This window comes from Oryzias latipes, chromosome 6 (genome assembly GCF_053564925.1).
Source record: "Oryzias latipes strain Hd-rR chromosome 6, Olatipes_Hd-rR_3.1".
In the NCBI taxonomy this organism is placed as follows: Eukaryota; Metazoa; Chordata; class Actinopteri; order Beloniformes; family Adrianichthyidae; genus Oryzias; species Oryzias latipes.
The window spans coordinates 24,001,720-24,026,837 of record NC_136242.1 but is presented as its reverse complement, the minus strand read 5'-3'; the positions used below and the strand labels follow the sequence as shown (position 1 = coordinate 24,026,837).

General features: G+C 41.6%; 1 protein-coding gene across 1 annotated transcript in view; it reads left to right on the top strand.

The window, feature by feature from the left end:
- Positions 1-9,221: 9,221 nt before the first annotated feature.
- LOC101170756 (genetic suppressor element 1) overlaps positions 9,222-25,118 on the top strand; it is a 42,347-nt gene continuing 26,450 nt past the window's right edge. The window contains exon 1 of the mRNA XM_023955384.2: positions 9,222-10,245. Within this exon, the coding sequence (XP_023811152.1) occupies positions 10,209-10,245 (37 nt within the window). The 5' untranslated portion in view covers positions 9,222-10,208. The remainder of the gene's footprint in view (positions 10,246-25,118) is intronic.

Below are 25,118 nucleotides of genomic sequence, written 5' to 3'. Positions count from 1 at the left end.
CTTTTTTCTTGTTATATATTTTTCATGCTCAAGAATAATTTCAAGAACTTTGTCAGACAAGGTGTATGTTGTTTACTGTGTGTTACCAAGGATGAACCTGCCTCAGCATCTCCAGCATCTGGTCAAACAGTAAAGCTGCTACATTTATTTTTTTTGGAACTAAATGGGCTTTTTCATGATATCCTAGTTTTTTGGAAAGGGTCTGTACATGAGGGTTTTATGTTTATTGGAACCTGTTCTAATCAACTACCAGAACTGAAGAACTGGGATATGTGTTCAAAGGTCATCTTCACTCTGCTCACAGGACAAACTCCCATAACAAATGATGGATGGATGCTTTTCTGAGAAATGGAGATTTCCTCCATTAATAGCATAAAAAGGTGGAGGCTTCTGTTTTGTTAACGTTTTCTCTCCCCTGCCGCTTTCCCCCTGTGCTTTCCACACCTCTTTTCTTTGCGTACAGCCCCTCTCCCTCGCCCCCTCTCTCCCTCTCTCCCACTACATGATGCAGATGTCAATAATTTAGCATGAGACTTAAGAATTCAGCACTTAACAACAGGTTACGATCTTTGCTATAAAAGCCATAAAATATGCGCGTGTGAATAAAATATGCTTCTGTCTCTTTCAAAGCAGCTGAAACCTGTCAAGACTGCCATTTGTTTTCTGACAGTATCGCAGTGAAGTGACAGTTCAAAAGCGGGGGTTTGTCTTTATCTTGGCAGGTTTTCAATCTTTGCTCTATTTCTGCACACTGCAGAGAATTATTTTTCATCCATTGTTTTTCCAGTCCGTCTTTCATCTCAGTGGCTTTGTTGTTTTCCCGCTCCCTCTTCCTTTTTTTTTTTTATTTTAACGCAGCGACTTGTCCTTCTTTTCTTCCTTTCTTTTTGCCGCCATCATCTCGTCCTGCAGAAGCATCCCTGGGCTGGAGGCGCACAAACAGCAAACTCTGGCTCTCTGATCACTCGCCTGAGTCGGGAGAAGCCACATTTGCTCTGCCTGCTTCTGGTTTATCCTGCCATCCTTTCAGTGTCTGCCCCCACCCCAACCCCCACAGGCCTCAAGATCTTTCCTTTGTTCCTGACATCTGTTTTGTTGGTGATTAATTGAGATGAGCATGTGGGGTGAAGGCCCTTAGAGGGGGGTTCAGACCCCCCAGGTAATGTGTGTGTGCGTGAATATTATTATGGAAGTGTGTGACTGTGTGTGTATGTCTGCAATCCAGCAAAAATGATCCAGGATATGGTTAGTTAGAGCATTTTGCCCTGAAGTGCAAATCACATCAACTCATCACTCAAAGGAAAAACCCATTTATGACTATTAAAAAAAACAGAACAATTAATTAAAAAAAGCAACGTAACATTTTAGAAATCAAAGCAAATTTCTAGAAACCAAAATGTGGTTCCAAAAAAAATAAAACAAAAATAAAAAGTTAACATCTCAGAAAACAAAGATCATTTCCAGAAATCAAAATGAAAAGGTAAAAAAACAAAAACAAAATAAGAAACTGGAAAAGGGAAAGTATTATAGGATGTCAAGGGACATCCCTGATAGGATGATGACGTTTGGTCCCGTTACTTGGCATATCTTCTGACAGACAATACATCTTCAAGCTTCTGGCCAGAGTAAGGATTGTTGCTCAATCACCTCTTTACTACACTTCAGGCAAAACATCTGCCTGCTATGCCTCTTCTCGAAAACATCATCATCGGATCAGTGATGTTCCATAGTACCTATCTATAGTTTTTGTTTTGTTTTAGCATTTTATTTTGATTTCTGGAAATGAATTTTGTTTTCTGAATGATCCTTTTTTTTTACATTTTGGTTTCTGAAAGTTTTTTATTTTTAAAATGTATTGTTGTTTTTTAGTATTTATTTTGCTTTTTCAATTGTCGTTGTGATCTTTAATATGTTTTTGCATTTAGTTATTTGTCAATGTTATTTGTACTTCAGGGCCACAGTAGATCTACCTTCAGGAAATAGCATAAAAGAATTCATCATTGACAAAAAACAAAACAAAATAAAAAATCAAGTATGTTCCATCCAATATCAGGAAATCTGCAGTTTTTGCAGTGTTTGAGTTCAAAATACAGCTGACTGACAAGTGACAGAACCTTCTGCTACCTGGCAGGCGAGAAACTCCAGAAGACAGCGGTACTTTTTCATGAAATCTGCAGAAGTGACACATTTTGTCACAGAGAATACATCTGTCTGAAATTTAACCAAGGGAGGAATTTACTCAGCTGAAGGTGTGCAGCAGCCCACTCATGATCCGTGGGCATATTTCTTCCAAGAAAGCTTCTGAGTGAACAGGGCCACATGGAGATGTGGTGGCTAGCACTTTCACCTCCCAACAAGAAGGCCCAGGTTCAAATCCTAGTGGGGACTTTTCTGTGTGGAGTTTGCATATTGTCCTTGTGCATTTAGGTTGGTGTTTGCACTCCAGCTTCTTTTCAAAGTCAAGGAATACGCATCATAGGTCAATTGATAACTCTGAATGGTACCCAGATGTGAGTATGTGTATTGAGTGGCCCTGCAATTGACTGGCAACCCATCCAGTATCCACCTTTCCCCAACAGCGGCTGCACTGCAAAAACAGAATTTAGTTTAAGTAAAAAGACCCTTCATTTTAAAATAATGTGCCTTATTTTCTGTCTTGCAAGAAAAATAATCTTATTAAGAAGAGTTTTCAATAGAAAAAGAATCTCAATTTGAGAAAACATGTCTTAATGACTAGAATTTTTTTCTTAAAATAAGAATTCTTGGTAAGACCATTTTTCTTACTCCATTGGCTTCTTTCCTTTTTATGCATATTTAAAGAAAATTTCAGAATGGAGTATGAATTTGGGACGTATTTCCAAGGTGTCTCTTTTTGTAGTGTGGGATAGGCTCCAGCAACCATGTGACTCTGAAAGGGATTCACCAGGTTCTAAAAATGGATCAGTAGATGGACTTCTGAGTAGTCAACATTATCCAATAATGAGAGATCTTTCTCAAAAAAAGGTGTCTAATTCATGTGATCCCTCAAGACATCAGCTAAATGCTTTATTTGGACCCAAATACTTTAAATTAACACTATTCAAACAATAAATATGTAATTTATTTGATCCTTTGAAACACCAAATTCTCATATGGGTAAAAACAGACTTTACTGTGAGAAGTATATACTTAGATTTTTGTGATGTTTCTTCATTTTTGTCATGTTCTGTTTTTGGTTTAAGTTATAAATCATTCACAGCTGTCTTGATTTGTGTCTAAGACAAGTGTCTGGATTTTAGTTCTAATAATCAGGTCATCTGCTTTTCCACCTTTTTGCTTCTCATGTTTTTTTTAATGTTCTAGTTTATTTATTAAATGGTCCTACACCACCAGTTCCTGAAATTTTACCATTTTGTCCAGAAATGACCTCTCATGTGGAGGTCAGCACAGAGGGGATCTGGTCATTGCTGTCATCTCACAGTTAGCGTAACTCGTGGTGTCTCAGAGAGGAAAACTGATTCCTAAAAACTCTCAGATGTGATGGTGAAAATACACATCTGTTTGTCTTAAAGTTGAACTAAGAGAACGCACAGGACAGGCTCCTGCAGCTCTGAACCGAGAGTCTAGAGAACTGATAGATGTTGCTTGTAGTGGATGACCCGAACTGCTAAATATTGAGTTGTCTGTTGATTTGGGAAAGTTTCGGTGCAAAGCTGCCCACAAACTGTTGCACATCAAGGTATGGAAGAACTGAAATATAATCTTAGCCAACAGTCAAGTTTTGAGCTTATATTTCTTTGTTTTGCTTTTTTAGGAGGAACATTTCTGCAAAATATATCGGATACATTTAAAATAAATAATACATATTTAGCAACAAGAGCATGTTCCTCCCTCTTGAAGACTGTGCCACAGGTCATATCTGTTTTCTTCTGCCTCACCTCCTCAGGCGGTCCATGAACTTTCTGGGTGTGATAGATCAGAGAAGAAGGTTTCAGAGTCACCTGAGGTTTAGACACATTTTGAGTTCAGAGAAACGGGTCAGAAGTCAGAAGTCGGCTTTCAGCAGGCAAATGAAATGTACTGAGAGGAGTGAGGACTGTCAGATCTTTTCACTGGGGGGAGTAATTGACGCAGATGAGGATGACGCTTTGGTGATGTTGGGACTGTGCAAAAATATAAAAAAATGAGTTTCTGCAAAAGAGATACTGAGATGCAGCCATCTGGTATGAAATATCAGAGACAAAAATGCAAATTCTGAAACATTTGAATTGGTTAGTTCAAAAGGGGCCCAATTTTTAAAAATAGAGATATTATATGTTTCATGGGAGCCGGTTTAGCTCGTGCTGGTTTGCAGCACCTTCCGTCTGTGAAACCAGGGTTCGAATCTGGCCTGCTCCCTATTCCCTTCTCTGCCTCTGTGCCGGTTCCAAGCCCGGATAAATTGAGAGGGTTGTGTCAGGAAGGGCATCCAGCGTACAACATTGCCAAGTTAACCATGCAACTCATCCTCGCAGGAGAGGTTGTTTCACTGTGGCGACCCCTGATGGGAAAAGCCAAAAGAAAAAAACATATATATATATATATATATATATATATATATATATATATATATATATATATATATATATATATATATATATATATATATATATATATATATATGTGTGTGTGTCATGGTCTTCAAGGTTAAAGCTATCTGATTATGTGCAAAAAAGTCCAGAGTCCATTGTATGTATTGACTATGCTTGACATTTAAAATGAATTAAATGCAAAATTCCTGGACTTGGGCCTCTCTTGAATGGGTTTTGCTTTATCCCATAGATGGCAGCACTAGTTATCCAATATGGCAGCACCCATGTTTAATTTAAGAAGGGCCCAAGTCCAGACATTTTAATTTCCTAGTCCTCTGAAATTATAAAAGTGAGGTGCTTCATATTATAGCATTTGTAAGATAGAAACTGGTGCTAAATCTGGGTAAAGTATTAATCATTTGGTGTAACCTCCCTTTAAGCTATGCAATAAAAACATTTTCTGGAAAAAACAAACCTCTTGGACTTGGGCCCCCTTTGAACTGACCGATTCATTTATACTCACTGGCCACTTTATTAGGTACACCTTGCTGGTACTGGGTTGGACCCCCTGGTACACCGTGCTCATAAATGGATGGACATGGTCAGCAACAATGCTCAGGTAGGCTGTGGTGTTGTAACCATGCTCAGTTGGTACTAAGGGGCCCAGAGTGTGCCAAGAAACTATCCCCACACCATTACACCGCCACCACCAGTCTGAATCGTTGATACAAAGCAGGATGGTTCCGTGTTTTCATGTTGTTGATGCCAAATTCTGACTCTTTCATCCAAATGTTGCAGCAGAAAAGGAGAGTCAATTTTTGTGAGCCTGTGTGAGTTGTAGCCTCAGTTTCCTGTTCTTAGCTGTCAGAAGTGGCACCTGGTGTGGTCTTCTGCTGCTGTAGCCCATCTGCCTCAAGTTTGGTTGTGTTGTGCGTTCAGAGATGTTCTTTTGCAGACCTCGGTTGTAACCAGTAGTTACTTAAGTTACTGTTGGCTTTCTATCAACTTGAACCAGTCTGGTCACTCTCCTCTGACATCTAGTGTCAACAAGGCATTTCCGCCCACAGAACTGCCGCTCACTGGATATTTTCTCTTTTTTGGACGATTCTCTGTAAACCTTAGGGATGGTTGTGGGTGAAAATCCAAGTAGATCAGGAGTTTCTGAAATACTCAGACCAGCCCATCTGGGACCAACAGCCATGCCCCATTCAAAGTCACTTTGTCACCTTTGATCCCCATTCTGATGCTCAGTTTGAACTGCAGCAAATCGTCCTGACCATGTCTATGCCAAGTTGATGTCATGTGACTGGCTGATTAGAGGTTTGTGTTACTGAGCAGTTGGACAGGTGTGCCTAATAAAATGGCCAGTGAGTGTTTGACAAACTCAATCAAAGGGTGCACACATGGCAGAATCCATGCATGGGGATTTTTTAATGGCCAAATGTCACAGCAGAAGACACCTTTTTTCATTTGCTGTGGGAGCTGTTGCAAATTGGACAGATGGACAACAAAGAGCCTGGGGAAAGTCATGTGTCCCAGGCCCTCCAACATCCTCCATTTATGCTGCTCTGCACTCTGTGGTCAGCGTCATCAGTGTGTGAGAGCTGATTCAGGGTTTCAGCAGGCCACACTCTGATGTCCATGTGGGCACACACGGATGGCGTGCGCAGGATCTTTACACGTGGCCAGACAGGCACCAGACAGCCTCAGATCTGAGGTTTAACTCCAGCCAATGGCAGAGAAACACTAAAAGATTTCCCTTCAACTCCTTCCTGAACATTTTCCACAAGACAATAACACTCAGACCAAACCTAAATGAGAAAGCAGTTACGGGTTTATTACTGAAGCAGGGGAGAAGAGAGGATGCAGTTCTTTGTCCTAGCAGCCTCCTGAATCACCTTTAAAAGTAGACTAATGGCTGCACGGTTACAGTTTCATGTTCCAACAGCAGCAAGCTGAACTTAATTTTAATTCCCTCGAGGTCACAATAGAACAATCAGTGTCCAATTAAAATCCCTTATGCTTTAGAAGACACCGAGAGGCTGATTGGGAGGCTAGGGGATGAGGACGATTGTTTGAAACAGGCAAGTTTCACTGAGCAAAATGTGCATAATGACTTCCACTGACAATTATCTTTGATCCGAAGTGAAGCGCCTCCCCCCCCAACCCTTATCTCCCCCCTTCCATCCTTCCCCAATGCTTTTCCCTCTGCTGTGCTCTGTCTTTTAAGATTCTTGCCCCCTTTGCGACAGCATCTCTTTACATCATTTAAATGAGACTGGCTCTGTGACTTCAGGAATGATAAATAGATTACAGTTCCTCCAGTCCGTGCACAAAGAAACTCCTCCCTCATTTGCTACGTGAGTGATACAGAGTGACTCGGTAATGAGGCTTCCACACTTGAGGTTGGTGGCCTCACTGGGGCCCAGATGAAGCGTGTTGGGGGCTGGTGTTGAGCACAAACAAACGGATAAAGAAAGCCGGAATAAAGGTAAAAGTAACGTTTCTTTTAAAATAAATTGTCTCCTTGGGTTTATCACATTCTCTGAGCTCCTTGTGAGGCATTATGGTGCTGCACGGGCACAAGGGAGGAAAAAAAGGGGAAAACAAGAGGGGGAAAAATGTTTAAGCGCTGATGGCAGGCCCTGGTTGCTGCTGGGAACGTGGTGTCAGCTCTTATTCAGCCCAGCATGGGTCTGACAGGCAAATGATAGAGAAAGAGCCAGAAAGAAAAAGAGGTGGGGGAGCTTCTTGGTGTGTATGTATGTGTGTCCTTTGAAGACAGAACAAGAGCTGCGGTGAGAAGCGAAGGGCTGTTAGACGGGTAGCTGGACCACATCTCTCAGCATCCTTTCAACGTCACCCTCCCTTCTTCATCTTTTGGTGATTTATCGAGTTATACGGCTCCCTGGGTGACAGGCATTCCCTCACGTTTCCACAGTGCTGGGGTCAGAGGTGGACACTCGTTATTGGCTTTTTGTGTAATCATCATAGACTGCCTGTGTGTTTATTGGCTCCCCCTCCTCCTCTTCTTTTGACCTCACCAACCCTGCTCTTTGCAGTGGAGCGTGACCCCCCAGGGGCCAAAGGTTCTTGACTGTTTCGACCGTGAGGTCACAAGTGTTTACGTGAAGGTTGGTGATGTTAGTCTGGGTGTTTTTTTTTAGGGGGAGGAGGGGGTTAATACAAATCAAAATGGAATTTGATTTAGAGCCAACTGAAAAAAACACACTTCCACTCTCCTCTCACACCACCTCTCTGTCCTCTTCTGGTTCTAAGTATCCTTTATCTCCTCTCCCCAGTCTTTCTTTTCTGTCAGTTAGTGGTTGGCTGATGTTTCACAACTGCTCTCTCAACTGTACATCACGGGTTGTGTGTTTGTGTCTGTATGCGCACATGTGTCTACGAATGTTTGTGTGTCCCACAGCAGTCTCTCTTCATTGATTCGGCAGTGACAGCCGGGGTTATAGATAGCTCTTGGGGACTCTCGCGATCAATCTTATCACAAGCACGCTTCCTCCTCACAACTCACAGGGACCGGGCAGAGAGATAAAGGAAGAACAAGGCGGAGGATAGAAAGGGAAATGGAGGGAGGGGGTGAGAGAAGAGGAGGAAAAGGCATTAAATTTGTACATTTGTGGCAGTGCAGTGAAACTAAACGCTCGTGCACACAGGCGAAGAGTGTGTGACTACATGACTGCTCGCACCATATGCGCGAGAGGAGGAAGTGACAGAGAGAAATGAAGGCGACTCTGTGGAGATGGAGACAGTGATAGAGCAGCCAGGTTCCCCAGGCTGCCATGGACACACAGACGGAAACCACAAGCAGCAAAACCAAAGCTGACATTACACCACCGATGAGCAGAACACTGCAGGGCAGCCACGTATAATTGCTCCTGGCTCTGCTCTGTGATGAAGCTCAGTGTGCGACAGCAGATAGAGTGTGTGTGGGTGTGTGTGTGTGTGTGTGTGTGTTTGTGTGTGTGGAGCGGGGCAACTAATAAGTATGTGTGACCAGTTTAGGGACTAGAACTGAATGAATGAAGCAATGATGCAGGTCACATCGAGGTAAGATCCTGCTTCTGATCCAGAGCTGGTGATGTTCTGAAGCAGGTGCTAAAAAGACCCACTCTGATCATCTTTCGATCTATTTTCAAAGCGCTCCCAGAGGTCCTTTAATTATGCTTATGCCATTTTTAGCCAAAATCAAAAAACCTGTGTCGTTTTTGGGACAATTTCTGCAAAGCAGCAGGAGTTCATGAAAAGCCCTTGAGCTGTGGGCAGTACTTTTGGCATGGCGCAAGCCCGCCCCTACTTCCCATCATGCATCTGTTTACATACTCTCCTGCTAGTTTATACTCCCTTTACACCCTCAAGCTAATAATAGGAGTGCAACAAACATGGCAATCAATATTAGAGCTGTCCAACAGTACTATCATTATTAACACTATTGTCATTAATCAGGTTACAGATATGGTTTTGATGGGAAATAAAAGGTCCACATTGTGTAAATTGTCCATGGCTGTTCTAAGGTTGTTATTCCTTCTTCTGCTGTCAAATTGACAGCATTCTTTCTAGCATTAACAAGAATGTGGGACCAGTTTGAGGAATAGAACTGGATGAATGAAGCAATGGTGCAGGTCACATCAGGGTAAGATCCTGCCTCAGATCCAGAGCAGGGGATTTTCAGGACCAGAGGGGGGAAGAAGAGACGGAAATGAAGCAGATGCTTAAGGGCAGGTTTTAACCCCCTCCCTCCAAACACTTACTCTTTCCTCCCCTGCACTCTACCTCCTTTTCTCCTCCCATGATGAATCAGCTGTCACTCAGGCACCAGTCCAATCTACTGATAATGAGAACTGCATCAACACCCGCTCTTCCTCTTTCTTTCCTTTCCTCTCAGTGTCTTCCTCCTCACACCAGCTTCATCATCCGCCCTTGTGCCTCCTAGTCACACAAACACACACAGCCGTGTGTGCACGCTATAAGTCACTCTCATCTTTCCCTCTGTCATCTGTCTTATGATTCTCCTCCCCTCTTTTTTCCTTTCTCCCTCCCTTTATCCCTCTTTTCTCTCCCTCCTCCTCCTCTTAGCTAAGCAGTCAGTGGTGGGACTGAGGCAGAGGAGGGTGGATAGAGCAGCAATAGAGACAAAAACAGATCATTATACAGCAAATGAGCAAAGGCCACTGAATGAATAGCAAGGAAGGGATTACAAAGCACAGGACTAAAAGAGGAGAGGACACCAACTGATGAGTCTTTCTCTCTCTCTCCCTCCCTCCACACTCTCTACCCTTCCTGTCACCCTCCCAGCTCTCTCTGAGGCTCCCAGACGATCTCTGTGAAAGATGGCATGAGCACGCTGTCACCCATCCTCCTCGAATGGATTTTTTTCTCCCTTTTCTCTGCTCCTCTTTTTGTCTCTCTGTTCATTTTTCCTTTCTCTGCTAGTCTTTGCTCTCCACACGACACAAGAGCTGAAAAGGAGACTGACCCTTCTTGCACTGAAGCAGGACCCGGAGACCCGGTAGGAGAGTGGGAGGCAGTCTGATGACTTACACCTACTCTTTGACCCAGCCAAGCAAAGCCTGACTCTCCCCTGGCGGCCCCCTCCCTGCAGCCCAACTGCTCAGTTTAGTGGAAAAGTGACTCGAAAGCATGTTTGGATTAAAGACTCCACACTTCTACATCCCAGGTAAGATTTTATTTCCCTCCTAATTTCACATTTCTAGGAGCAGCTTAGTGTCTGTTTGTGCTCCGTTAAACTGATATCGCTTTCAATTAAATCCTCCTTTCAGCTTATTACTGAGTTGAGTGTTGTCACTTTAAGGAGTTAGCCCGTGCTTCTGAACGTGTCATGCTTCATAATGTTGGTAACACATCTCTTGTTGATCAATTAAAAAGAGGAAAAACACACGTGCACACACACATGCAGTTGTTTGCACTCCTTTAAAACAGTTAAAACACATGAAAAACGCTTTGTACCAGGAAGCTAAAGGTAGATTAAAGTTTGTCACGTGCTTAAAGTCTAAAATGTTTTGTGGGGTCAAGGTTTGTTCTTTAAAAGGTTTTTAGCTCTTGAATGGTTACTTTCATGCAGCTGTGTGACATCTGAAGCTACAGACACACCTGGATTGTCACACAGGTTCTTGAAAGCGAGTACAGCCCATAATGTTCACACTGGAAAAACGGCGAGGGCCTTCTTCCTCTTTTTATTTTTCTACAGTTTTACTAGTGCATTTGCACCACCTACAGTTGAAAGAGGCTTGATAGGAAATGTCAAAGTGATACAAATCTTGCAAATCTTACGTCAGGCTTGTTCTTTCACAGATCTATTCTAATATTTGAAAGAATTGGTGTCATATAAGTCCGGCTGGGCACAAATCGCAATGATAAATCTTTCCTCCATGGGTCTTCAAACGTTTGGCATTTCTGTGAACCAAATCTATCCACACGTCACCACCAAATCCAAGTCCCTGATTGGACAAAGTCCGACCTGGTTTAGCTTTAAACGCACATTCAATAGCCGGGTGTTTTGTACATAAAGCTCGAAAGGAATCATAAAAACTTGCGTAACTATGCATGAAGGCCAGAGTTTTAAACATGGACTTTTCATTGGAAGTGGCCGTTTGAACGCGCCTTGCTGAGGGAGGTGTGAGTGCAGCCTCACAGTCACTGTGGATCTGATGTCAGATCACCGTAACCCTTGTGCTATCTTAGATGACCCCACCCTTACATTGACGTGTTCTCCCTACCATGACAAAGGTGGATAAAGGTGGAAAGATTTCACGAAATCCATGGACACCAGTGAAGATCACAAATCATTGAAGAAAAAAGGTTCAGAGCACTGTCTAGTGGGTCTAGATGACCCAACTCCCAACGTTACAGTGCCTAGGATAGCACAAGGGTTTAAAACAGGGGTCGGGAACCTTTTTGGCCAAGAGAGCCATAAATGCCACATATTTTGAAATGTAATTTCGAAAGAGCCATACAATAATGTAGTATCCCTTCCCCACACTGAGGCACGGAGACTTAACCTCTTTTAAAGTTCTTTATTCCGATTACTGCAGACCGCAACAAACGCCGTTCAATTCATTCAGCAACTCCTGAATCTCTCCCGCCGACACGAGAGCGCTTCTCCCAACTTTATATTCCCCTGCTCCCGCTGCAGCCCTCCCATTTCCCTTATTCGGCCCACAGCTGAACCCCATTGGTCCAAACTACCTAACAACAGCCTGAGCGACAGAACTGAGGGCCAATCAGATCTCTGCTTGACGCGTTCAATGAACTCCAGAACTTTTAACGCGGCCCAACAGCCATCCAACTCAGTCCGCGACAATTTGTTTAAAACTAAATATACAAATGAATGTGTGCATTTGATATAATTTCAACATTATTAAAGTACAATAAGTCTGTGGATTCTTTTTAATAACATTGTTATTCTGTTGCTAATAAATGATGAGTATTTCTCGTGGTAGTTCTGCTGATGGTCTAGTTTGGTTGATGATACGTGGTGAGTTTCTACTTCGTTCAGGCGTTGAGACTTTAAACGTGATCATAGTCTGAATGTTCTGTAGATGTGAGACAGACTGCTCACATGCAGACGGGGAGCCAAACACACACACTCACACGCCTGCAGTGAGTGACGGGAAGCGGGTTTTACGTTTTTACAATCCCTGCGCGATTCACCTGCTGCCTGTCCCCACAACCCCTCACCCCCACCCTCTGCTTTCTCCCTCACACATCCCGTCCCCGCATCTGCGCGCTCTTTCTCAGAGACGGGAGCGCGTAGTTTTAGGCACGTCAATTCACAGGTTTCCGGCTGGTACAAACTCTGTGAAATAATAGATAATAGTAACTGATAGCGCTGGCGCAGATTTCTCTCTCTAAGCACTGCTACTACTGCGCGCCTCTGGCATCGCATCGCACCCGAGAAGGACTGGTCTAATGAAAAAAAAAAAACTATAATTAAAGATTTGTCTGCGAGCCACATGTGACCATCAAAAGAGCCATATATGGCTCGCGAGCCATAGGTTCCCGACCCCTGGTTTAAAAGATGAAGAGTCGAACAAATCCAGTTGTAAGGGTCAGATGATGAACTGAGAGAAGGGAGGAAAAACGTGCAAACTTAGAATTTTTAATTTTAAAAAGGAGATTTCAGGAGGGTCTTCCTCCTGAAGCGACTGGGTTCTGACCTCTTTGCTGCCTTTTTTTTGGACAGGAGTCAATCACTAAACAAACTTGCGGGGGGGGGTCAGCCCAGGCTACACTGAGGGGGAGGTCTTCAGTTTCTCTGCTCATTCATTGATGTATTTTTTTCTTTTTTAATAAAATGTAATGCTTTGTTGTATATTTTTCTGTCTGTGTGTGTTTGTGTCTCACTGAAAGAGAAAAAAAATCTTCAGGAAATGACACCCCTTCTTCTTCTCTTCCACCCCCCTGCTTTTATCCCTCTTTTTCAGTTTGTCAGATTAGTGTGTGGGAGAGCCAATGCATGTGTGTAAATACCCTTTTTTATGTAGCTGACACCTTTGTGTGGTGTGTGTGTGCACCTGTTTCAGGTGTGTGTGTTCAGTGTTAGTGTGTGTGCCCCTCATCACTCACACATTTGAAGATGCCCCAGCCCCCCTCCTGGTCCTAACTGCTGTTGCTGTGGTGACTGTGTCAGCCACACACTCGCTCCTCAATGATCATTTGACAGCGTTCAGGGGTGAGGAGGACAGATGTGTGTGTGTGTGTGCGTGTGTGTGTGTATGTGTGTGAGCACTGTGAAGTGGTTGCTGTGTGATTAGTCAAGAAAGTGAAAGAAGTGAAGCAAATTGAATATGAGTGAGAAATGGAGACAGAAAGGAACAATGAAAAAAAATCAAGCTAATGTTACATCGAATCTGAACAACATTAAAGTAGTGTTAGTGTGTGTCTGCCACATTAAAGCATTGCTAACTACAGAACCCCACGGTCTTAATGGAATGATGTTATGAGACAGGCTTGAAAAAGCATTTTACTGCTTTTTCCGCACTGATTCGTCACACAACGCACTACTCCAATCATCATATGTACAAGCGTTCCCAGTGGTCTTTTAGTCATGATTATGTCGTTTTTAGTAAAAATCAAAAAACGTGTGTCGTATTCAAGGTCACAGTTTCTGCAGAGCGGCAGTAGATCATTAGAAATTTACGTCTGAGTTGTGGGTGGGACCGTTGGCACTGCGTAAACCCTATTCCCCTCTTCCCCTCCCAGTTGCTGAAAGCTCAGACCAGAGAGCATTTAGCCCACCCAGCGTGTTTTTTTAATTTACAAATAAACTCTTTTTGAAGCAACTTTTTTTTCGTCTGCTCCCAATTCACAATGACTTTAATAAAGAAATACTCAAAAATGCAATTTTAGCTTTATATATGTTCTCTATCATCAGAAAATGCCAAAAGAACATGTTAAAAAAAACATTTTCTTTAGAGTGGGTCTTTAAAGACTAATTTCCCTTCACTTTAGTCACATTGTCTGTTTTTAATGAATTTGGATTCTTAAAGAAAAAATAGGCTTCATATTGGACCACAAAATTGTTCAGTTTGTATCCCAGATGACACGAATGAGCTTCAGCAATATTGGATTTCTATCTCTCTATCTCTCTCTCTCTCTCTCTCTCTCTCTATATCTATCTATCTATCTATCACACTCATAGTCACACTTAGAGACAATTTAGCGTCACCAATCAACCTATGAAGCATTTTTTGGACTGTGGAAGGAAGCCAGAGAGCCAATCAAAAACCCACGTTAACCATTGCGCACTCGTGCAGCCCCTAATATAAAATAACTTTTCAATATAGAATTGGGCCATAAACACTAACAAACAAGCGCACACACACACCCACACACACACACACACACCCACACACACACACACACACACCCACACACACACACACACACACACACACACACACACACACACACACACACACACACAAGAAAGGTTGTATATAAATATATTTGTGGTGTAAAGTTGAACTATTTTACCATGGGAGTCAACATCTATCTATTGCTTTTTATAATCAACACATTTTTCTTTCTTTTTCTTTTTTCCCCCTGTAAAAGAATTACAGATTTCCCATAATGCTTTGATATAGTTTGCAGACACCCAGGACAATCTCACAGAGTCATCAACCTAATAAACACACACACACTCTTTGACATTTACATTTGCGCCATCTCTTCAGCTCTGTCTTTTGTGTGTTCATATATTATCATTGCATGTCAACAGGGTGAGAAACCCAGATTGTTGAGGTGCGCATTAACCTGCCATATTTATTGGCCGCTGTGGTGTTTTCAGGGGGCAGGGCAGCTCTGTTCAACTTGACCTCGGCATCGATTTCCATGATATGTGTTTGGACTACAAGGACACCCCAACTGTTGATTTATGGCAGATGTCACTTGAACGCACACAAAGTGTTGCTCACATCCTTCTCACCAGGCCTCTGGGCTCATTGTTCTGCGAGTCTGGTGGATATTTTGCACATCAGTGGCATATAAACACCAACTGCTTAGACTGCAGGATAGACTGACTCCAAGGCTCAGAAAGTGTGGGACATTATGAAGAAAGATTCATACTGATGATGATCAAAATGGGGCTGAGCACCACGCTTCACTCTGAGTGTTACAGTTTTTCTCAGTTGCTTTAGTACAATTCTCAGATCAGAATGAAATTCCCAAAACTATTTGTTCAATCTTCACATCATGATGTCACTTGTGCACATCATGTAAGCAGTTTCTCACTTCTTTGAACAAGTTGCAATTGCTTTGGTACATCCATGCAACCATGTACAATTCTCTGCTCTTTGCTACATTATCAATTGTTTATGTCATATTGATCAAAATGTATTATATAGTTCAGTGTGCAATAGTCTTACTCCTCAAAACACCTAGTCATTAGTTCATCACAAGTCATTAACTGCAAAATGGTTGACCAAGTTGTCATAATGTGACAAACATATTTCCCTGCATTGCAAGAGAGGATATTTGCTGTGATGTGGATGAGAATTTGTGGCCTAACATACAGGAACGACAAGAGGTGTAGGAAGACCACACCAATTCCTACTGCACTGCCTGTGCTGTTGTACAGAATATTGTCCTATCTTTTTTTCCCTTTTTTTCTATGTTGGTATGACATGGTCTGTCAACAAATTACAATATGAACAATTAAAGTGTAAATGTGAATCTTGTCCAGTCTCTTGCAATCAAACAAAAAAGGTGTAACTTACATTTTACAATAATTGTCATCAAAACTTTAGCCATAGTTTACATTAGAACTTCCCTCTAAAGTACACAGTTATATTGACAACATGACTAAGTAATTTGACTGTCTTGTTCGTAGGCAATGACACAAGGACTTGACATTCTGATGGCACTGACATGTTCAATGACATAAAGACTTAGTTTTTACTAAACTAAAGATTTTGAGCAAGTTACAGGCTTTTGCAAGAAATCCATAGTGTTTTGCTGTTTGTACAAAGAATTTTGAGAAATGCACACACGTATTTGCAAACTTCAATTCTGATCTGAGAATTGTACTAAAGCGACTGAGAAAAACTGTAAGCTACAGACACCCCAGGCATGTGACGAGCATTCAAGAACCTGCTAAGCGCAGGTAGGTTCTTGAATGCGCATTTAGCCCACAGACAAACAGGCCAGGGCTTCTTCTTTTTTTTTCTTTTTCCACTGTTTGGTAGCGCATGTCTGCCACCTACAGTTGTAAAGAGTCTTGGTCCGAAATGATGAAGTCTTGCAAACCGCATATTTTTCTCCAGGGCTTTTCTTTCACAAATCTATTCCGACATATGAAAGACTTAGAGTCACATAATTCCGGCCGAGCACAAACCACTATTATTAATTTATATTACATGATCAATTTTTAAATGAATTAAAAGTGACGCCATCCATTCGTTTACTTACAAATCCAAGTCCCGATTGGTCAATGTTCGACCTGGTTTGACTTTCAAAGCGCGTTCAATGAACACAGAAGCCCAAAACGCAAATTTACGTGCGTTTACACAGATTTTTCCTTGAAAGTGACCACTTGAACGCACGTTGCAGAGGACGGTGTGAACGTAGCTTAAGAATGAAAAAAGATTTTAGCAACATTAAAAGAGTGTAGTTAGTTCTTTGCTGTAAAATGTTATACTTCCGTAAACATAGACTGTGATGATGGTAGGAGACCAACTTAACCTGTCTTCCTTCTTGCCTCCCAGTTTTCCTTTTTTGTCGGCTTCTCTCTCATTTCAACTGTGTGTTTTGCAGATGCCATTAGCCCTGTGTGTGCTGTTGTGGGTCCAGAATCCATAATCTCTTTTTTTTAGTGAATAATATTTAAATAGGACACGATTTGTTGCGTGCGCTCAGTGTGAGGATCAGTGGGTGGAGAAGCTGCTGGTGAGCACCCCCGTCTGTGCGTTTGGCCACAATTCTTTCCTGCATGCATATGTGTTCTGACGCTGGAGGGTGAAATGGGTGCTGGCTCCAAAGAAGCTGCTCTTGTGTTGTTAATTGTGTGTCTGTGCGGACGTTTTTTTTCTTCTTTTTGTTGCTCATGAGTGTGTGGCAATGAAGACAGGGTTGAGATGCTCCACCCCAAGGGCACTGTTATTAATGAGATGAATAAAAGACCATGACAACAGCTTGATAACACGCAGTAGATAGCAACCACACACAAACATCATGTGGGAGCCGGATGACTTTCTCTTGCCAAAGCAAAAGTAGATGGAACGAAACGGAAGTGAAAACCTCAATAATCTCTTATTGATGTGCTCTAACCGCCAGAGACTGCAGTAAAAAAAAACAACCCAAGGAATGAAGACAAAATGAAAGAAATAAAACTGTGTTTTGTAACATAAAAACAAACAGGCGAGCAAGAAAGTAAGCTAATTGGTAAAAGAGCTGGTGTCACTAATGAGCTCTTAATTAACAGAAGATTCTCTCTAAGCACGCGTGAGCCAGCGACACACATGCTCTCACTGTCCACCCTGTGATGTCTACGTAGGAACAAGCATCAAAACGTCAGACCTCATACGCACAGACACACACACATATGTGAGGCCTATCTGCTCAGTGAGCTGGGGAGATTGGGATAAATGCCAGCAGATTTTGACCTGAGGTGATAACAACAACTCCTGGTAGCTTTGCCACACACGCACAGTGTTATGTGTGTGCATGCTCACACAAACAGAGTAGAATTGTTAAAGGCAGCTTGGTATATGATAAAGAACAGATGGTGCAGGGATTAGTAGAATGGGAATATGGAAGCAAAAACTTGCCTTCATTAATTTCCCATGTTGGTAACTGACAAAGTAGTGCACTAAAGCAAACATGCAAGTGAGAGTGGAATAGTCTTCTGCTTTTGCTGGTCATGCACCATCTGCATGTTCATGAACCATGCCAAAACATAATTGATTGAATGTGTCATGACAAATGTGTCTGTGTGTAGCCAGTGTTTGTGTGCATTTGAGATTAAATACAGTTTATAGCGGGTTAGTAACAGTTTTTAAGCCCTTATATTCAGGCATGGGTGCTGCATGATACCCTCTAAACATGCCCACTTCTGTGGGTTTTAACATGAAAACCAACACCAGTCTGCTCCAGTCGCACACAAGTGTGTGATTTGTGATGTCACCTCACCAAAGAGCTTGTTGATTACCCTTGGGCATGGTTTTAGTTGCTACCAGGCCGCACCATGTTAGCAAATAGAGAAGCAAGATCACATATTATGTAGATTTCTGACAAAAAAAAATGTATCTACTCAGCTGTTACTTGTTCAAAAATACACTGATACAGCCTGGCAATTTAACACCGTCCAAGTCAGAAGACATGGGAGAAGGAAAACGCTTTTGTTTAGAGGCTAGCCCTAATTTATGAGGGGCCTTTTGGGACATCATCATTTCAGTCATGCACACACCACCAAAGGCATGCTCAGCCTGATGTCCTTCTTTGAGGTCAACCAAAGGGTCAGACTGTCATTTCAAGTGCCTGCTAGGCTTCTAATGAAATTATTCTTTGTAGTTTGATTTATTTAGGGGTTAAACGATTATTCAACTTAATTAATAAATCAATTAATATTTCTACAATCCAACCAGATCAATCTGTCTGTGTCAAGTTGTTAATTGAATCAAATTCATCTATACCATTGTAAATTTTATAAAAGCAAATAGCTTATTTCTATTATAACAGACTCAAGGTCCATTTGCCACAATAAACACAAAACAAATGAAATACTTAAGAATAAAAATAAAGATAAAAGCATTTATGATAGCACAAATATAAAAAACAATCACATTAAATTACCAAGTACAATAAACTTAAAAAAACTAAAACTATCGTTGACTACAAAGTTTAAAAGTTTAAAAAAGGCGATCATACAAAAATCTCCAAATAGGGGGCTGGTGTCTAAAAGTGGTGTACCTTACATAAGTAAGAGTTAAAATCTAAATAAAAAATGTCCTCAAAATTTATTTATAAATAAATCTATCATAATCAATATTGAAAACCATTTGAATTGACTACAACATAGAAAGGACCGAGTACCATCACACCAGACAACACACATGTGATGGCAGCAAAAAATGATCACGCCTTCATTACGGTCAAGTGTGTGGAACACTTTGAATTTAGCAAATTTGATAATGATCTGTTTGTATAATTTTAAAGGGGAAAAACAACCGTAGGCTGAACTTTAGGAAACTAAAATGTGAATGGATTGCCATTCATTCTTATTTGTATACATATTTAATTTACACTTGATTATCTGTTCAGTACTCAGGTGTTTATCTCTGAGTCACACTGGTTGAATTTTTAGCTAAAGAAGTCTTGGATTGAATTAATATCAGTGAATCGGGTTGAAAATGAACCAATATCAACTATAAATCAGGTATTTTGTCCCATTCCTCGTGAGCAAACTGCTCCAGTTGTCTCAGGTTTGACGGGTGTCTTCTCCAAATGGATGTTTCAGCTCCTTCCACAGATGTTCAATGGGATTCAGATCTGGGCTCATAGAAGGCCACTTCAGAATAGTACAACGCTTTTCTCTTAGCCATTCTTGGGTGTTTTTGGCTGTGTGTTTTGGATCGTTGTCCTGTTGGAAGACCCATGACCTGCGACTGAGACCAAGCTTTCTGACACTAGGCAGCACTTTTCTATCCAGAACGCCTTGATAATCTTGAGATTTCATTTTACCTTGTACAACTTCAAGACACCCTGTGCCAGATGCAGCAAAGCAGCCCCAAAACAGAACTGAGCGTCTTCCGTGTGTCCCAGAAGCTTTGTGGCTTGTCAACATGCATTTTTGCAAATTCCAGTCTGGCTTTTTTCTGATTTCCTTTCAACAGTGGTGTCCTTCTTGGTCGTCTCCCATGAAGTCCACTCTGGCTCAAACAACGAGGAATGGTGCGATCTGACACTGATTAACCTTAATCTAAGAGTTCACCTTTAATGTCTTTGGAGGTTGTTCTAGACTCTTTGGATACAGTTCTAACTATCCGTCTCCTCAATTTGTCATCAGTTTTCCTCTTCCGCCCACGTCCAGGGAGGTTGGCTACTGTCCCGTGGGTCTTAAACTTCTGAATAATATGTGTCACTGTCGTCACAGGAACGTCAAGCTGCTTAGAGATGGTTTTATGGCCTTTACCTTTACGATGTTTGTCTATAATTTTGTTTCTAATGTCCTGTAAACAATTCTCTCCTTCGCTTTCTGTTGTTCCATGTTCAGTGTGGTACACACCTTTTCACCAAACAGCAACGTGACTATTTGACTCCCTTTAAATAGTCAGACTGACTGATTATGGGTTTAAAAACAACTGGGATGTCAAATATAGGACATACCTGGGTTCAACATGGCCCTCTGGGCAATTAGTTCTCAGTCTTTTATGGAGGTACCATCATTTTTGTCCAGCCCTATTTCATTCATTTTTTTAATACTTCTGTTAATCAACAACTCAAAAGTAATGGCTGCTTTTAATTATTTAATTTTCAATAAATTTTAATTTATTGCTACTTCTGAACGTTTCAAGTCATTTCAGTGAGCATTGTGGACTTCCTTTCTTTAACTGAGGGGTACCAACAATTTTGTCCACCACTGTATATACATTTAGGATCCAAATTGCAAAGAAATGTGGCAGTGACCTTTTCATGTAAGCTGAGAATTGAATCAGCAGCTATACAACAGCCTAGAGTCCATGCTCCACAACATATGTGCCCCAACTATTTGCCTGTTTTGGGTTTAAAAAAAACGTCCTGTCCCAAAACCGAAAAGCTTAAAAAAATAACTTTTTTTTAAGTTACCCATATTAAAATCTGTGGTGATGTCACTCACTGTCTAACCAATGTATGCAATATTGCCCCCTATCAATGACTTTTGCCCCAAATATTTATGTTTAAAATGACATTTATGAAATGCTGAGATAAACACAGTTTTACTGTATGATGCTTCAGGTTATGGACTCTCCATCTCCTCCCGTTACTGCCTCCCTCTCAACTGTGGTCATTATATTTTAAATTTTGTGCATGAAAACAAAAACCTGTAATCTGTCATATATGCTTTCACATTCTGGCGCACACATTCAGCCTCTCACCTCATGCACTCACAAAATCAACAACTCATCACAGGCATGGTTACAGGGCTGTGTTTGTTCATTTGCCATATCTCCCCACCTTTGACTGTATTTACATAATCTGCATAATGATGGCAACTTTAATTGCTCATGCCCAGGTAAGGGATCATGTGGTTAAGTGGGAGATCATAATTATGTAAATAATTGGCCTGACCATGGCAAGCTGCTGCTCCCTGCCACCCATCTGGAGAGAGAAAAGGAGGAAGAAAAGAGGGGTAGGAGACTGCATGAGAGGAAAGGAAAAAAACTTTTTTTTAATCAAAAAAATAAAGGAAGAATTGGAGTAGAACAGGAAGGAAGAGATGGTTAAAAAGATGCTCAGCATCATCATCCCTGATTGAAAACTTCAGAAAAGCGGGTAAATAGAAAATGTGTTGATACTATTTTGTCGGCACTAATTTCTCCATTACTTCAAGTGTGAAGGAATTAATCTGACAACAATCTGTCCCCCTGTGATACATCAGATCCAGCAAGATGTCTTTATTTTCAGAGATTATAGAAATGCAGCTGCGTGGTGACACACACATGCCCACAAGGGCGCGCACACGCCTGCTACTGTATCCGTTGCACAGATGGTAAAGGCAGCAGCGCCTTCACGCAGACAAAGGGAAGGTAATTCTCTCTGCGGGACATAAACAGAGCTGGAGCTGGAAAAGAGCAGCACACATCAACACTCCCTTTCCTGCTTCCCTGTCGCAGCCTTAGGCCAACAAACATCACAGGGGTAAACTGACAATGTGTGTGAGGGTGTGCACACTACTAAAACAAGCTTGAGGAGAAAAGATGGGGTACATGAGAGAAGATGGGAGGGGGGGGGGCAAACGATGGAGAGACAAAATGAAAAACACAGGGAGAGAGCAGGAAGGGAGGAGGTAATAAACAGGATTAGTGCTTATCTTTACTGCACAGTGCGCGTGCGTGTCTGTGTGTGTGCGTGAGTGCTTTAAGTGTGAGTTTGTGTGCGTTTAACCTGAGGACAGAGTGACTGACTACAACATTACCTCTGCCAGTGTGTCTCCATCCCCAGGTATCTCTTCTCTGAGGACTCCCTTTGCTTTGTGTGCACCCAGTACACACTGTACTTCATGTATGCAGCATTTTTAAATACTCTAAACATGTTTGTGTGTACACCTGTTTTCATTAAAGCCACAATTCCTCAGTTTCGATCTTTAACCCTCAGAAAATGTACTTAAAGGAGTGGGATTTGTCAGCACATTGCAATGATCGTTTTGCATGGACATGCACACTGTTTTGCATGGCAACGGCTTTTTTATATGCATGTCTGTGCAGCTGGCTTTAGATAAAGACTATTCTCATCTCTATGCTCTCTTAAAAGTGCAAAATGACTATGAAGTTGATAAAAGTGGATGTTTTTCAGTGTTTTAGTCCGCCAGGGCCAAACTGAAAGCTCAAAGGGTGGAATTAGTCGTTCTTCTTTTGCTTGTCCAGTCATGTATTACCATTATGTGTGACAGTGTTTCTGTGTGTAATCTCCTACCTGACCACAGCTAACCGGCTGCTGCTGCATGTCACTTTAGCAGGATGAGGAAGGAGGAATACATTTAAATAATCAGTGGTTTGGGCTCATGGCCGATGCTTCGCCGCTTTTGTAAATGAGCATCTGTGTGTTTGTATCTGTGGGCATGTGTTTATATGCATCTTCTTTCAAAGACATCTGTAGACGTCTTGGTGGTTTGTTCCTGCAGCAGCATCCCCAGCATTGTTCCCCGCTTTCACAGGAGATGAATTAGCAGTGCATGCGCTTGTGTGCGCCTGCATACAAATGTGCGTATGTTTGTGATGGATAGAGGGGTTTATAAGAGAGGAATAGGCTAATGACCGGGTCTCCAGAGGCAATAAGATTCCTGAAGCTATTAAGGCTGGAGTTCATAATGGCCTCTGTGCTTGGCCTCTTTTACACGCTGTTTAATGGGGGATCCTACACTCACCTCGCCAAGTGCATCCCACCCGGAGAAAACAAACCACACGCGAGCTCTGACCTCGCCTCCTGCACTCACACAAACACAAGCAGGCAGCACATTTTCGATCAAGAGGTTTCTCTTTCATGCACCTGCAATTCACAACATAAGCATGTGCACATTTTGCACTTTATCTCGCTCTTTCCTGCTGCACACACACAGGTACACACCCTGCATAGGTCACAAAGGATGGGGGTGAGACACCCACCTCAGAGAAAACTGAAAGTGTCTGCCTGCAGTGCACAGCCAAACCATAAATCATGTCAGTCCACACTAGTCTCTGCAGACGCACACATCTACTGCATGGACACACGCACATGCTGGCTTCTTCTTTCTCTCGTGTGGGTCTGACAACAAGAGAGGAGGGATTTGGGGATTATAATGGAGCCCCACTTCTTTCTTTTCTTTTCCTTTTCCTCCTTAAGTACTTGTTGTTTTTCATAGAAAGACACCCCCCTCAAAAAAGCAGGCTTTTAGTCTGTGGGCACATGCGTGTTTGTGTTTTGAACTAACTCGTATGTTTCTGTATTTTCTTTTTTTTTGACTGAATGGATCACTAGGAACAACTCTAGAGACAGTCTTTTCATTGAGGAAAACATCAAGGCTATTTGGTGCTACTGAGAGTCTGGCATCTTAGAAAGGAAAATGGAAGACAATGAGACATGGTGGGAGGGGCCTGGGGGCAGTGAGATGGACAAGGTAAAATCCGTACTCTGAAGCGCAAATTGATGCAAAACAGCTGGTAAATACCTGCAAAGAGGAGCAGCTGCTCCCGAGACTGGGAGAGAGGGATGGGGAGATGAAAGCATGAACGTTCAAGAAAGACACAGACGGGGAGACCCATGGGAGATGTTGAAATATTGGACTAAATGAAGCAGGCTGGGGGAGTTTTTAGTGCATGATGACAGATGAAAAGTGTTGAACACAGCTATGGCTTGATTCCTCATAAAGTCAGTGTGAAACTAAAAGGGAGGAATCATTGAAAATGTAATTAACTCAATCTGACATGAGTCTTTTCTGCAGTTAAAATGCTTCTGCGCTGTTTTTAAAATGTTAGATCTTCTAGTTGTGATTGACTGAATGATACTTATGACAAAAACGGTTATTTTTTTTGACAAGACTTGTGTTTTTAAAGGTTCAGATCAAGTAATTTACTTTTTTTGAAATCATCTCAATTATTTACACATCATTGATTGAAAACAATGTTGACAGTTTAATTGAAAGGGATTTTAATAACCGTACTGAGCGCTGTCATCCCACTGATCATTTTTGGGAATTTGAGTCTTGTTAATAAAGGGCCTTTAGGAACTGTTATTTGTCTGGCATTAAGTAAAATACCAGTTCCCATGCTCATCTGAGAACATTAATGAACAGTAATGAATACTGAATTTAACTTTTTTTTTTCTAGGCTCCTTCAGCGTTTAATTAGAAAGAGGTTTATTTTTATTCTTTGACCTCAAGTAATCACATTTAGCCTTGTTTCTTTTATCATGAAGGTGGTGAGGCTTTAGCACAAACCCTTTAACCCAGGGGTCTACAACCTGAGGCTCCAGAGCAACATGTGGCTCTTTGGCTTCTAAAAACAAAAACAAAAAAATCAAAGATTTTATTTCAACAAGTAACTGCAGAGTACAAAGTAAGTAATTAAGGGAGGCTCCTGACTACAATACCCATATTGCTCCAACAATCAAGCGGTTTGGCTTTATAATTTGACCAAATCAGACCAAAATATTTTGACAGATTTTAGAGAGCCGTGCACCATTGAAAATCAAGTGGAAGTCAGAAAGCACAACCAGAATTAAGGTGCACTGGCTCATTTTTGATTAAATTCAGGGATCTTAAGTGCACTCTGTGGTTCACAAAATAAGGGTAACGGTTGTTTAATTAGCTATGATTTAATTTTAGTTAGTTAGATTTACAAATTTCTTGCTGAGATGCAC